This window comes from Coregonus lavaretus, assembly GCF_964263955.1.
Source record: "Coregonus lavaretus genome assembly, contig: HAP1_SCAFFOLD_859, whole genome shotgun sequence".
In the NCBI taxonomy this organism is placed as follows: domain Eukaryota; kingdom Metazoa; phylum Chordata; class Actinopteri; order Salmoniformes; family Salmonidae; genus Coregonus; species Coregonus lavaretus.
Genome location: NW_028161861.1, coordinates 186,608 through 200,055, shown reverse-complemented (window position 1 = coordinate 200,055; position 13,448 = coordinate 186,608). Strand labels below are relative to the sequence as shown.

At 44.2% G+C, this 13,448-nt stretch overlaps 1 protein-coding gene across 1 annotated transcript in view; it reads left to right on the top strand.

Moving 5' to 3' along the window:
- LOC311119989 (uncharacterized protein) overlaps positions 1–13,448 on the top strand; it is a gene marked incomplete at both ends in the record, with an annotated part of 39,990 nt that overhangs the window by 16,748 nt on the left and 9,794 nt on the right. The window contains 3 exons of the mRNA XM_084194623.1: positions 3,269–3,448; positions 3,675–3,725; positions 4,552–4,737. Coding sequence (XP_084050749.1) covers positions 3,269–3,448; positions 3,675–3,725; positions 4,552–4,737 — 417 coding nt within the window. The remainder of the gene's footprint in view (positions 1–3,268; positions 3,449–3,674; positions 3,726–4,551; positions 4,738–13,448) is intronic.

Sequence of the window (13,448 nt, the reverse complement as noted above, 5' to 3'; positions counted from 1 at the left end):
TATATAAAATGTGTTTAAAGACTCCCCATAACCCCTTAGACTTGGCCACTCTCAAACCTCCTCTAACACTCTCCTGTTGATATAAACCCCTTATCAACTGATATGCCTGAATACTTTTCTGTGTGTCCAGTAGTTCTGTAACAGTTTAATGATGGAAAAACAAGTATACAAATACAGTTCGATCCATTGATTGATGAATCACAGTTAATCAGTGTTGTCAGTGACTGATTGATAGATTAATCACAGTTAGTGTTGTCAGTGGACTTATTGATAGATGAATGACAGTTAGAGTGTTGTCAGTGAACTGATTAATAGATGAATCACAGTTAGTGTTGTCAGTGAACTGATTAATAGATGAATCACAGTTAATTAGTGTTCTCGGTGAACTGATTGATAGATTAATCACAGTTAGACAGTTGTTAGTGAACTGATTGATAGATTAATCAATATTAATTAGTGTTGTCAGTGAACTGATTGATAGATAAATCACAGTTAATTAGTGTTGTCAGAGAACTGATCGATAGATTAATCACAGTTAATTAATGTTGTCAGTACACTGATTATTAAATTAATCATAGTTAATTAGTGTTGTCAGTGAACTGATTGATAGATTAATCACAGTTAGAGTGTTGTGAATGAACTCTATTTGGCCAACTGCGCCAATCTTATTGTCCATTTATGATGATGTCACAGGACCCACGGCAGCAAAAGGAACACCAGGTCAGCCAGGTTGGTCGGGCGCACCCGGTAGTTCAGGAGCACCAGGATTCCCCGGAGCTAAAGGAGACCCAGGTTCCCCCGGATGTGGTGCCACAGGAGCTACAGGTCCCAAGGTATGGAACTGACTTCAGAACCATCTAGAACTGCATAGAACCATAGGTTCCTTTATGCTTGAATCTTTATCTCTCCAGGTTTAGATGAGTTATTTGAGTATTTTGTAGTGAACTGTCTACTCATTATGAATGAGATTTGTAATATATAGAAAAGTGCTTTATTGATAAAGTTGTTATCGTTATTATCAGTAGTTGTAGAGCTAGTACTGATAGTTTAACTATCATATTAGATAAATGACTGTATAATTTAACTTTATTCCTCTCTCTCACTCACACTCACACACACACACACACACACACACACACACACACAGGGTGAGCCCGGTCAGTCGGGATTCCCCGGACAAAACGGAGTGAAAGGAACTCCTGGAACACCAGGTCTTCCAGGGTTTCCCGGCTGCCCCGGAGCCAAAGGCGACCCCGGCCTCCCAGGATTCCAAGGTACGCTTACGGTAACTAACGGATATGGTGCTACGGTCTAACCACCAGTGCTGGGTTAGTAGAAAAACCAGGAATAGAGTATTCTTCAGAGTCTTCATGTGACAACCTCGACTAACCTGTACACCAGCACATTGACTCGGTACCGGTACCCCCTGTATATAGCCTCGCTACTGTTATTTTATTGTGTTCTTTTTTTCATTATACACTGCTAAAAAAAATAAAGGGAACACTAAAATAACACATCCTAGATCTGAATGAATGAAATAATCGTATTAAATACTTTTTTCTTTACATAGTTGAATGTGCTGACAACAAAATCACACAAAAATTATCAATGGAAATCTAATTTATCAACCCATGGAGGTCTGGATTTGGAGTCACCCTCAAAATTAAAGTGGAAAACCACACTACAGGCTGATCCAACTTTGATGTAATGTCCTTAAAACAAGTCAAAATGAGGCTCAGTAGTGTGTGTGGCCTCCACGTGCCTATATGACCTCCCTACAACGCCTGGGCATGCTCCTGATGAGGTGGCGGATGGTCTCCTGAGGGATCTCCTCCCAGACCTGGACTAAAGCATCCGCCAACTCCTGGACAGTCTGTGGTGCAACGTGGTGTTGGTGGATGGAGTGAGACATGATGTCCCAGATGTGCTCAATTGGATTCAGGTCTTGGGAACGGGCGGGCCAGTCCATAGCATCAACGACTTCCTCTTGCAGGAACTGCTGACACACTCCAGCCACATGAGGTCTAGCATTGTCTTGCATTAGGAGGAACCCAGGGCCAACCGCACCAGCATATGGTCTCACAAGGGGTCTGAGGATCTCATCTCGGTACCTAATGGCAGTCAGGCTACCTCTGGCGAGCACATGAAGGGCTGTGCGGCCCCCCAAAGAAATGCCACCCCACACCATGACTGACCCACCGCCAAACCGGTCATGCTGGAGGATGTTGCAGGCAGCAGAACGTTCTCCACGGCGTCTCCAGACTCTGTCACGTCTGTCACATGTGCCCAGTGTGAACCTGCTTTCATCTGTGAAGAGCACAGGGCGCCAGTGGCGAATTTGCCAATCTTGGTGTTCTCTAGCAAATGCCAAACGTCCTGCATGGTGTTGGGCTGTAAGCACAACCCCCACCTGTGGACGTCGGGCCCTCATACCACCCTCATGGAGTCTGTTTCTGACCGTTTGAGCAGACACATGCACATTTGTGGCCTGCTGGAGGTCATTTTGCAGGGCTCTGGCAGTGCTCCTCCTGCTCCTCCTTGCACAAAGGCGGAGATAGCGGTTGTTGCCCTCCTACGGCCTCCTCCACGTCTCCTGATGTACTGGCCTGTCTCCTGGTAGCGCCTCCATGCTCTGGACACTACGCTGACAGACACAGCAAACCTTCTTGCCACAGCTCGCATTGATGTGCCATCCTGGATGAGCTGCACTACCTGAGCCACTTGTGTGGGTTGTAGACTCCGTCTCATGCTACCACTAGAGTGAAAGCACCGCCAGCATTCAAAAGTGACCAAATCATCAGCCAGGAAGCATAGGAACTGAGAAGTGGTCTGTGGTCACCACCTGCAGAACCACTTCTTTATTGGGGGTGTCTTGCTAATTGCCTATAATTTCCACCTGATGTCTATTCCATTTGCACAACAGCATGTGAAATGTATTGTCAATCAGTGTTGCTTTCTACGTGGACAGTTTGATTTCACAGAAGTGTGATTGACTTGGAGTTACATTGTGTTGTTTAAGTGTTCCCTTTATTTTTTTGAGCAGTGTATATATATTTTTTACTTTAGTTTATTTAGTCAATATTTTCTTAACTCTATTTTCTTACAACTGCATTGCTGGTTAAGGGCTTGTAAGTAAGCATTTCACGGTAAGGTCTACACCTGTTGTATTCGGCGCATGTGACAAATAAAATGTAATTTGATTTGATTTGTAATCCATCTACCTGTGTCATTAAATCTGTCCGTCTGTCTTTCCGGTAATATCCTTTAGGTTGTTCCGGTATTCCCGGGCCTAAGGGTCTGGATGGTACCCCTGGTAACCCCGGTCCCGGCGGAGGCCCCGGCCGACCGGGAGAGAATGGCCGAGCCGGATCACCTGGGTTCCCAGGCGACAAGGGTCAGGCAGGTTGCAACGGAATCCCTGGACCAGCGGGAGTCAAAGGAGACCAAGGCAAGTGGCGTAGTCACACAAGAAAACTACATTACCCATGATACGGTTCTCATCACTGAGTTGTGCTTGTCATGGTGATATTATGCAGTTAGACCATGTACTTGTATAATGGTATGACTATTATCTTTCAAATCTCTTTGAAAACGAAGATGCTTCAAAAATGTGTTAAATAATTAGTTGGATGTCTAAATCTCACTCCTCTTTTTCCCATGATCTTCTCCTCCAGGTCTTTCTGGTTTCGGCAGCCCCGGTTCTCCTGGTCTCCCAGGGTTACCAGGTGAGAGTCACCCCACCTGATTGTACCCACCATACACACAGCATACACACAGCATACACACAGCATACACACAGCATACACACCATACACTAGCTCCAAGAAACTATAGATGAAAACCCACTATAGACCATATAACACTTAAATAGCATTCTCCATTGGTATCAGTCGATCTATTTATCAATAAATATCTACAACAACCACTACTACTGCTACTGCTGCTACTACTACTGCTACTACTACTACTACCACTACTACTGCTACTGCTACTACTGCTACTACTACTATTACTACCACTACTACTACTACTACTATTACTACCACTACTACTACTACTACTACTACTACCACTACTACTTCTGCTACTGCTACTGCTACTACTGCTACTACCACTACTACTACTACTGCTACTACTACTACTACTACTACTACTACTACTACTACTACTACTACTACTACTACTACTACTACTACTACTACTACTACTACTACTACTACTACTACTACTACTACTACTACACTACATCAACCAACATCCTTCAATCAACACTTCTCTCCCACCACACCAATTGTTCAATGTATCTGGTTTGCTGTATTTATATTGTATATACTGTCTGTATAATGTTTGTATTCCATCTGTATTCTCTTTACAATTTGTCTATTGCTGGCAGCACCAATTCACTGAGTCCATTCACTGAGTCCATTCACTGAGTCCATTCACTGAGTCCATTCACTGAGTCAATTTCCCAGTATGTGTAAATGTACTTGGCAAATTAAAGTGATTCTGATTCTGAAATGACCCTGTGTTGTTGCTGTCTGTCCCCTCCAGGTGCTAAGGGAGATCTCGGCTCCCCTGGTCTTCAAGGTAACCCTGGGTTCTCTGGTCAGAAGGGAGAGGTGGGCTTCCCCGGCCTGCCTGGGTCCCCCGGGTGCATCGGGCCCCCTGGTGCCCCAGGTGTGACCCTCCAGGGGCCCAAGGGTAGCAGCGGACCCCCCGGCCCCCCTGGAAGACCAGGTATGTTATGAATCGATCACTCCATCACCTGATAGCCAACGTTGCTGCCTGGTTTTCTGGCCATTTTGAAGTGTAGAGCCTCCTTGTTGGAGTATATGTTATAGTTAAGATTTTGGAAGCGAAAGAAACACACACCTGTTTAGGAGAGGTGCTGGCTAGCGGAGTAGAACACCTGTTTAGGAGAGGTGCTGGCTAGAGGAGTAGAACACCTGTTTAGGAGAGGTGCTGGCTAGCGGAGTAGAACACCTGTTTAGGAGAGGTGCTGGCTAGCGGAGTAGAACACCTGTTTAGGAGAGGTGCTGGCTAGCAGAGTAGAACACATGAAAAAGAAAAAGAGATCCTCACACTCTAGGAGCTCAGATGCAATAATTTAATAACCTAATAACCAAGGTTTGGACAGACAAGCTGTCTTCATCAGGGTATAATGACAAACACTGCGGGTCACTAGTTATATAGTGTCAAAGGACACACACAGGTGTCTGTAATCATGGCCTGGTGTGGCTTGACATCATTGGTTAATTTACAGATATAAATAGAACATATACAAAACATGAATGGATAGCATATGATCATAGATACAATTTGGCTACATAGGCCTACAAACATTTACAATGAATAGCTAAATCACAATAATCACAAGAATGGCTTCAAATCAAAGTCTACATTGAGACCGAAAGGAGCAAGGGTCTTAAAATTAAAGATCCAGGCAGCCTCTCGTTTTAACAATAAATGATCGAGTTAAGATTTTTAAATGTATTGAGTCATGGACTGGGAAGGAGATTTGATAGATAGATAGATAGATAGATAGATAGATAGATAGATAGATAGATAGATAGATAGATAGATAGATAGATAGATAGATAGATAGATAGATAGATAGATAGATAGATAGATAGATAGATAGATAGATAGATAGATAGATAGTATTCCGACCCCTTTACTTTTTCCACATTTTGTTACGTTACAGCCTTATTCTAAAATTGATTCAATCGTTTTTTCCCCCTCATCAATCTACACACAATACCCCATAATGACAATGCAAAAACAGGTTTTTAGACATTTTTGCTTAATTATTTAAAATAAAAATGGAAATATGACATTACATATGTACTCAGACCCTTTACTCAGTACTTTGTTAAAGCACCTTTGGCAGCGATTACAGCCTTGAGTCTTCTTGGGTATGACGCTACAAGCTTGACCTACCTGTATTTGGGGAGTTTCTCCCATTCTTCTCTGCAGATCCTCTCAAGCTCTGTCAAGTTGGATGGGGAGCGTCGCTGCACAGCTTTTTCAGGTCTCTCCAGAGATGTTTGATCGGGTTCAAGGACATTCAGAGACTTGTCCCGAAGCCACTCCTGCGTTGTCTTGGCTGTGTGCTTAGGGTCGCTGTCCTGTTGGAAGGTGAACCTTCGCCCCAGTCTGAGGTCCTGAGTGCTCTGGAGCAGGTTTTCATCTAGGATCTCTCTGAACTTTGCTCCGTTCATCTTTCCCTCGATCCTGACTAGTCTCCCAGTCCCTGCCGCTGAAAAACATCCCCACAGCATGATGCTGCCACCACCATGCTTCACCGTAGGGATGGTGCCAGGTTTCCTCCAGATGTGACGCTTGGCATTCTTGTTTCTCATGGTCTGAGAGTCCTTCAGGTGCCTTTTGGCAAACTCCAAATGGGCTGTCATGTGCCTTTTACTGAGGAGTGGCTTCTGTCTGGCCACTCTACCATAAAGGCCTGATTGGTGGAGTGCTGCAAAGATGGTTGTCATTCTGGTAGGTTCTCTTATCTCCAATAGTGTGCAAAGCTGTCATCAAGGCAAAGGGTGGCTACTTTGAAGAATCTCAAATCTCAAATATGAAATAGGAAATATTTGATTTGTTTAAGTTATTTGGTTACTACATGATTCCATAGTTTTGATGTCTTCACTTTTATTCTACAATGTAAAAAATAGTAAAAATAAAGAATAATTTAGTGATATCCAAATATGATCTTGTCTCATCACTGCAACTCCCCAACGGGCTCAGGACGCGAAGGTCGAGTCATGCGTCCTCTGAAACATGACCCGCTAAAAACATGTTTTCGCTTTGTCATTATGGGGTATTGTGTGTAGATTGATGAGGAAAATGTTTGTTTTTTAAACCATTTTAGAATAAGGCTGTAACGTAACAAAATGTGGAAAAAGGGAAGGGGTCTGAATACTTTCCGAATGCACTGTAGATAGATAGATTATTGAGAGATTCTCTCTCTGACATGTGGCATAGATGCACACAACCAATCCACCCAAATTCAAGTGAAAACCAGGCAGCAAACCAGCCCTAACTGACATACTGTGAGAATGCTTCATGTTAATCCCATTTATTTGCATGAGACGTGAACCTCTTTGTCAATCACCACTAGTCCCAGATCAGCTATATCTCACTGAGCATAAACACACACTGTCACTCAAATCACCATCGTCGTACTGCATTGTACACACTGAGCACTGAACCAAACCAACTGATTGTATCACCACCACCACCACTATGCACACTGCAACCAAACTTCCCCCACCCCCTACCCCCTTACTATGAAATGTTAGGGTGTGCTGCCACCACACACCAATCAGTGTGTCTCGCCAGAGTTCCAGCCACGCCTCCCAATGTCTACGTCCTCCATCCATCCATCCATCCATCCATCCATCCATCCATCCATCCATCTGTTTGTTATTCATCCCTCCATCCTTGTGTCTCCTCACCCCCTCTCCCTCCCTCTCTCGGTTGCAGGGGAACGGTTCCTGATCTGTTCATCTCTCCACAGGGTTGATGTGTGTGTGTGTGTGTGTCCTGTCGATGTCTGTGTTTGTCTAATTGCGTTAGATTGGTGTGATGCAGTTGAGCCAGATCAAACCTGTAACAGTTTTAACTGTGTGTTATACTAGTGGGGGGGTACTAGCTTGCCTTTAACTAATGCTAAAAGGTTAAACTAACGTTTGGGGAATGAATCTCGAAACAAGGAAGACCATGAACTAAAAGTATAAAGTGACATTTATTATTATTACAAATCATTAGTCAAACATGGATTGCAAGTTTCAACTAAACATTTTGAGTGCAGCTGTAGGCTATAGCATGGACCCTGACAGCTGTAGGCTATAGCATGGACCCTGACAGCTGTAGGCTATAGCATGGACCCTGACAGCTGTAGGCTACAGCATGGACCCTGACAGCTGTGGGCTATAGCATGGACCCTGACAGCTGTGGGCTATAGCATGGACCCTGACAGCTGTAGGCTATAGCATGGACCCTGACAGCTGTAGGCTATAGCATGGACCCTGACAGATGTAGGCTATAGCATGGACCCTGACAGCTGTAGGCTATAGCATGGACCCTGACAGCTGTAGGCTATAGCATGGACCCTGACAGCTGTAGGCTATAGCATGGACCCTGACAGCTGTAGGCTATAGCATGGACCCTGACAGCTGTAGGCTATAGCATGGACCCTGACAGCTGTAGGCTATAGCATGGACCCTGACAGCTGTAGGCTATAGCATGGACCCTGACAGCTGTAGGCTATAGCATGGACCCTGACAGCTGTAGGCTATAGCATGGACCCTGACAGCGCTTAAGACTGAGAAGGTTTTTCTGTGACTCTTCTGTGTTTCTGTCACAGTGATCTGTGTCTGTCGGTCCCCTGTCCTGCATGGGCCATGTGTGTCCAAGAGCACCCGAATCACAACGCCAGCCTATAGCGCAGAGTTGGACTAACTGGGCTCAGTTCAAACGTTAAACATCACAATTTAACATGATTTAATTTCCGATTGAATTCCAATTCCCTTAGACATAGAGTCACATTGATAATGTGTCTAAAAGGGGATTGCTATAGGTCTATAATCCTCTATACCAGGGGTACTCAACTCTTACCCTACGAGGTCCGGAGCCTGCTGGTTTTCTGTTCTACCTGATAATGAATTGCACACACCTGGTGTCCCAGATCTAAATCAGTCCCAGTGGAACTGGCTTCGAGGTCTAGAGTTGAGTTTCCATCCTATTCGATTTCCTCAAATCACTATTTCCTTACCACCTATAGCTGTACTAGAAGTAAGATTATTTCATGCTCAAAATACCTCCTAAAAGTCTCTTATACACTGCTAAAAAAAATAAAGGGAACACTTAAACAACACAATGTAACTCTAAGTCAATCACACTTCTGTGAAATCAAACTGTCCACTTAGGAAGCAACACTGATTGACAATACATTTCACATGCTGTTGTGCAAATGGAATAGACAACAGGTGGAAATTATAGGCAATTAGCAAGACACCCCCAATAAAGGACTGGTTTTGCAAGTGGTGACCACAGACCACTTCTCAGTTCCTATGCTTCCTGGCTGATGTTTTGGTCACTTTTGAATGCTGGCGGTGCTTTCACTCTAGTGGTAGCATGAGACGGAGTCTACAACCCACACAAGTGGCTCAGGTAGTGCAGCTCATCCAGGATGGCACATCAATGCGAGCTGTGGCAAGAAGGTTTGCTGTGTCTGTCAGCGTAGTGTCCAGAGCATGGAGGCGCTACCAGGAGACAGGCCAGTACATCAGGAGATGTGGAGGAGGCCGTAGGAGGGCAACAACCCAGCAGCAGGACTGCTACCTCCGCCTTTGTGCAAGGAGGAGCAGGAGGAGCACTGCCAGAGCCCTGCAAAATGACCTCCAGCAGGCCACAAATGTGCATGTGTCTGCTCAAATGGTCAGAAACAGACTCCATGAGGGTGGTATGAGGGCCCGACATCCACAGGTGGGGGTTGTGCTTACAGCCCAACACCGTGCAGGACGTTTGGCATTTGCCAGAGAACACCAAGATTGGCAAATTCGCCACTGGCGCCCTGTGCTCTTCACAGATGAAAGCAGGTTCACACTGAGCACATGTGACAGACGTGACAGAGTCTGGAGACGCCGTGGAGAACATTCTGCTGCCTGCAACATCCTCCAGCATGACCGGTTTGGCGGTGGGTCAGTCATGGTGTGGGGTGGCATTTCTTTGGGGGGCCGCACAGCCCTCCATGTGCTCGCCAGAGGTAGCCTGACTGCCATTAGGTACCGAGATGAGATCCTCAGACCCCTTGTGAGACCATATGCTGGTGCGGTTGGCCCTGGGTTCCTCCTAATGCAAGACAATGCTAGACCTCATGTGGCTGGAGTGTGTCAGCAGTTCCTGCAAGAGGAAGGCATTGATGCTATGGACTGGCCCGCCCGTTCCCCAGACTTGAATCCAATTGAGCACATCTGGGACATCATGTCTCGCTCCATCCACCAACGCCACGTTGCACCACAGACTGTCCAGGAGTTGGCGGATGCTTTAGTCCAGGACTGGGAGGAGATCCCTCAGGAGACCATCCGCCACCTCATCAGGAGCATGCCCAGGCGTTGTAGGGAGGTCATACAGGCACGTGGAGGCCACACACACTACTGAGCCTCATTTTGACTTGTTTTAAGGACATTACATCAAAGTTGGATCAGCCTGTAGTGTGGTTTTCCACTTTAATTTTGAGGGTGACTCAAAATGTGTTAATCCAGACCTCCATGGGTTGATACATTTGATTTCCATTGGTAATTTTTGTGTGATTTTGTTGTCAGCACATTCAACTATGTAAAGAAAAAAGTATTTAATAAGATTATTTCATTCATTCAGATCTAGGATGTGTTATTTTAGTGTTCCCTTAATTTTTTTGAGCAGTGTATTAGAGAGCTAGTTACACAAACCGGTAACTGCCAAAATAAAGGAAACACCAACATGAAGTGTCTTAATAGGGCGTTGGGCCACCACGCAGCTTCAATGCACCTTGGCATGGATTCTACAAGTGTCTGGAACTCTATCGGAGAGATGCAACAAATTCCATCCTTTGGTGTTTTGTTGACGGTGGTGGAAAACGCTGTCTCAGGCGCCGCTCCAAACTCAATTGGGTTGAGATCTGATGACTGAGACGGCCATGGCATATGGTTTACATCGTTTTAATGGTCATCAAACCATTCAGTGACCACTCGTGCCCTGTGGATGGCGGTATTGTCATCCTATGGGGGTATAGCCATGGTAGCCAAAATAATACTTTAGGTAGTTACCTGTATTTAGTATAAGGTACTGTATATTAATAATATTATATCAAGCCGTATTGAGCCCAGTACTACAAGCCCAGCTCGGTGTGGCTAGCGTCATCCCCAGTTCGTGTTGAGAGCGATGACATGTACTTCCTGTTTCCTGTGGCTTGGCTCCACCCCCTGTGGTGTGGCCCCGCCCCTCTGATGACACGTACGTCCGTGACCAGGTCCCTCAGGACAGAGTTCCAGTACCCAGGCATGTTCTCCTGATCTAGAACACAATCTAGAACTCTTTAATCTCACTGTGACCCTGTTCTGGAAAACAAATCTAGAACCTTTGACTGCACCGTGTGTTCTAAGTGTTGCCAAATGATCTTGATTTTGATTTGATCAATCACTTTCTTCCTATAATTTCTGATCATGCCTTTTTTACTCCTGCTAATCTCAATTTTCCTCTGATTGAGTACTCACACTGGTCAAAGAACCTTAACTAAAAGGACGTAACTTTTGCTAGAATGCTTTTATATTTTTTGTCTTTAAATGTGGTAACACACTAACATTTTCTAAAACAAACCATGTTTAGAAATAATCTAAATATTTTTTAACAACCACTATTTCTGATGATAATTTCAATTAATAATTAGTTAGTTAACACACAAACTTCCAACACTAAATACAGTAATTGTGTTAAACTTGGAATTGACACATTTGTTGATTAAGTAGTTGATCAACATGAATTTAGCATTATGTAGTGTAAGATAATATAGAGTTGTTAGCATTTTCTCCATTAACATTAAATACTTTAAGAACTGGCACTATTTACAGTGAGGGAAAAAAGTATTTGATCCCCTGCTGATTTTGTACATTTGCCCACTGACAAAGACATGATCAGTCTATAATTTTAATGGTAGGTTTATTTGAACAGTGAGAGACAGAATAACAACAACAAAATCCAGAAAAACGCATGTCAAAAATGTTATAAATTGATTTGCATTTTAATGAGGGAAATAAGTATTTGACCCCCTCTCAATCAGAAAGATTTCTGGCTCCCCGGTGTCTTTTATACAGGTAACGAGCTGAGATTAGGAGCACACTCTTAAAGGGAGTGCTCCTAATCTCAGCTTGTTACCTGTATAAAAGACACCTGTCCACAGAAGCAATCAATCAATCAGATTCCAAACTCTCCACCATGGCCAAGACCAAAGAGCTCTCCAAAGATGTCAGGGACAAGATTGTAGACCTACACAAGGCTGGAATGGGCTACAAGACCATCGCCAAGCAGCTTGGTGAGAAGGTGACAACAGTTGGTGCGATTATTCGCAAATGGAAGAAACACAAAATAACTGTCAATCTCCCTCGGCCTGGGGCTCCATGCAAGATCTCACCTCGTGGAGTTGCAATGATCATGAGAACGGTGAGGAATCAGCCCAGAACTACACAGGAGGATCTTGTCAATGATCTCAAAGCAGCTGGGACCATAGTCACCAAGAAAACAATTGGTAACACACTACGCCGTGAAGGACTGAAATCCTGCAGCGCCCGCAAGGTCCCCCTGCTCAAGAAAGCACATATAAAGGCCCGTCTGAAGTTTGCCAATGAACATCTGAATGATTCAGAGGAGAACTGGGTGAAAGTGTTGTGGTCAGATGAGACCAAAATCGAGCTCTTTGGCATCAACTCAACTCGCCGTATTTGGAGGAGGAGGAATGCTGCCTATGACCCCAAGAACACCATCCCCACCGTCAAACATGGAGGTGGAAACATTATGCTTTAGGGGTGTTTTTCTGCTAAGGGGACAGGACAACTTCACCGCATCAAAGGGACGATGGACGGGGCCATGTACCGTCAAATCTTGGGTGAGAACCTCCTTCCCTCAGCCAGGTCATTGAAAATGGGTCATGGATGGGTATTCCAGCATGACAATGACCCAAAACACACGGCCAAGGCAACAAAGGAGTGGCTCAATAAGAAGCACATTAAGGTCCTGGAGTGGCCTAGCCAGTCTCCAGACCTTAATCCCATAGAAAATCTGTGGAGGGAGCTGAAGGTTTGAGTTGCCAAACGTCAGCCTCGAAACCTTAATGACTTGGAGAAGATCTGCAAAGAGGAGAGGGACAAAATCCTTCCTGAGATGTGTGCAAACCTGGTGGCCAACTACAAGAAACGTCTGACCTCTGTTTATTGCCAACAAGGATTTTGCCACCAAGTACTAAGTCATATTTTGCAGAGGGGTCAAATACTTATTTCCCTCATTAAAATGCAAATCAATTTATAACATTTTTGACATGCATCTTTCTGGATTTTTTTGTTGTTATTCTGTCTCTCACTGTTCAAATAAACCTACCATTAAAATTATAGACTGATCATGTCTTTGTCAGTGGGCAAACGTACAAAATCAGCAGGGGATCAAATACTTTTTTTCCCCTCACTGTAGCTTTCCCTTTCAAACTATTAAAAAATACTTATGGTTCATCATATACACTACCAGTTTGGACACACCTACTCATTCAAGGGTTTTCTTTATTTTTACAATTTTTTACATTGTAGAATAATAGTGAAGACATCAAAACTATGAAATAACACATATGGAATCATGTAGTAACCAAAAAAGTGTTAAACAAATAAAAATATATTATATATTTGAGATTCTTCAAA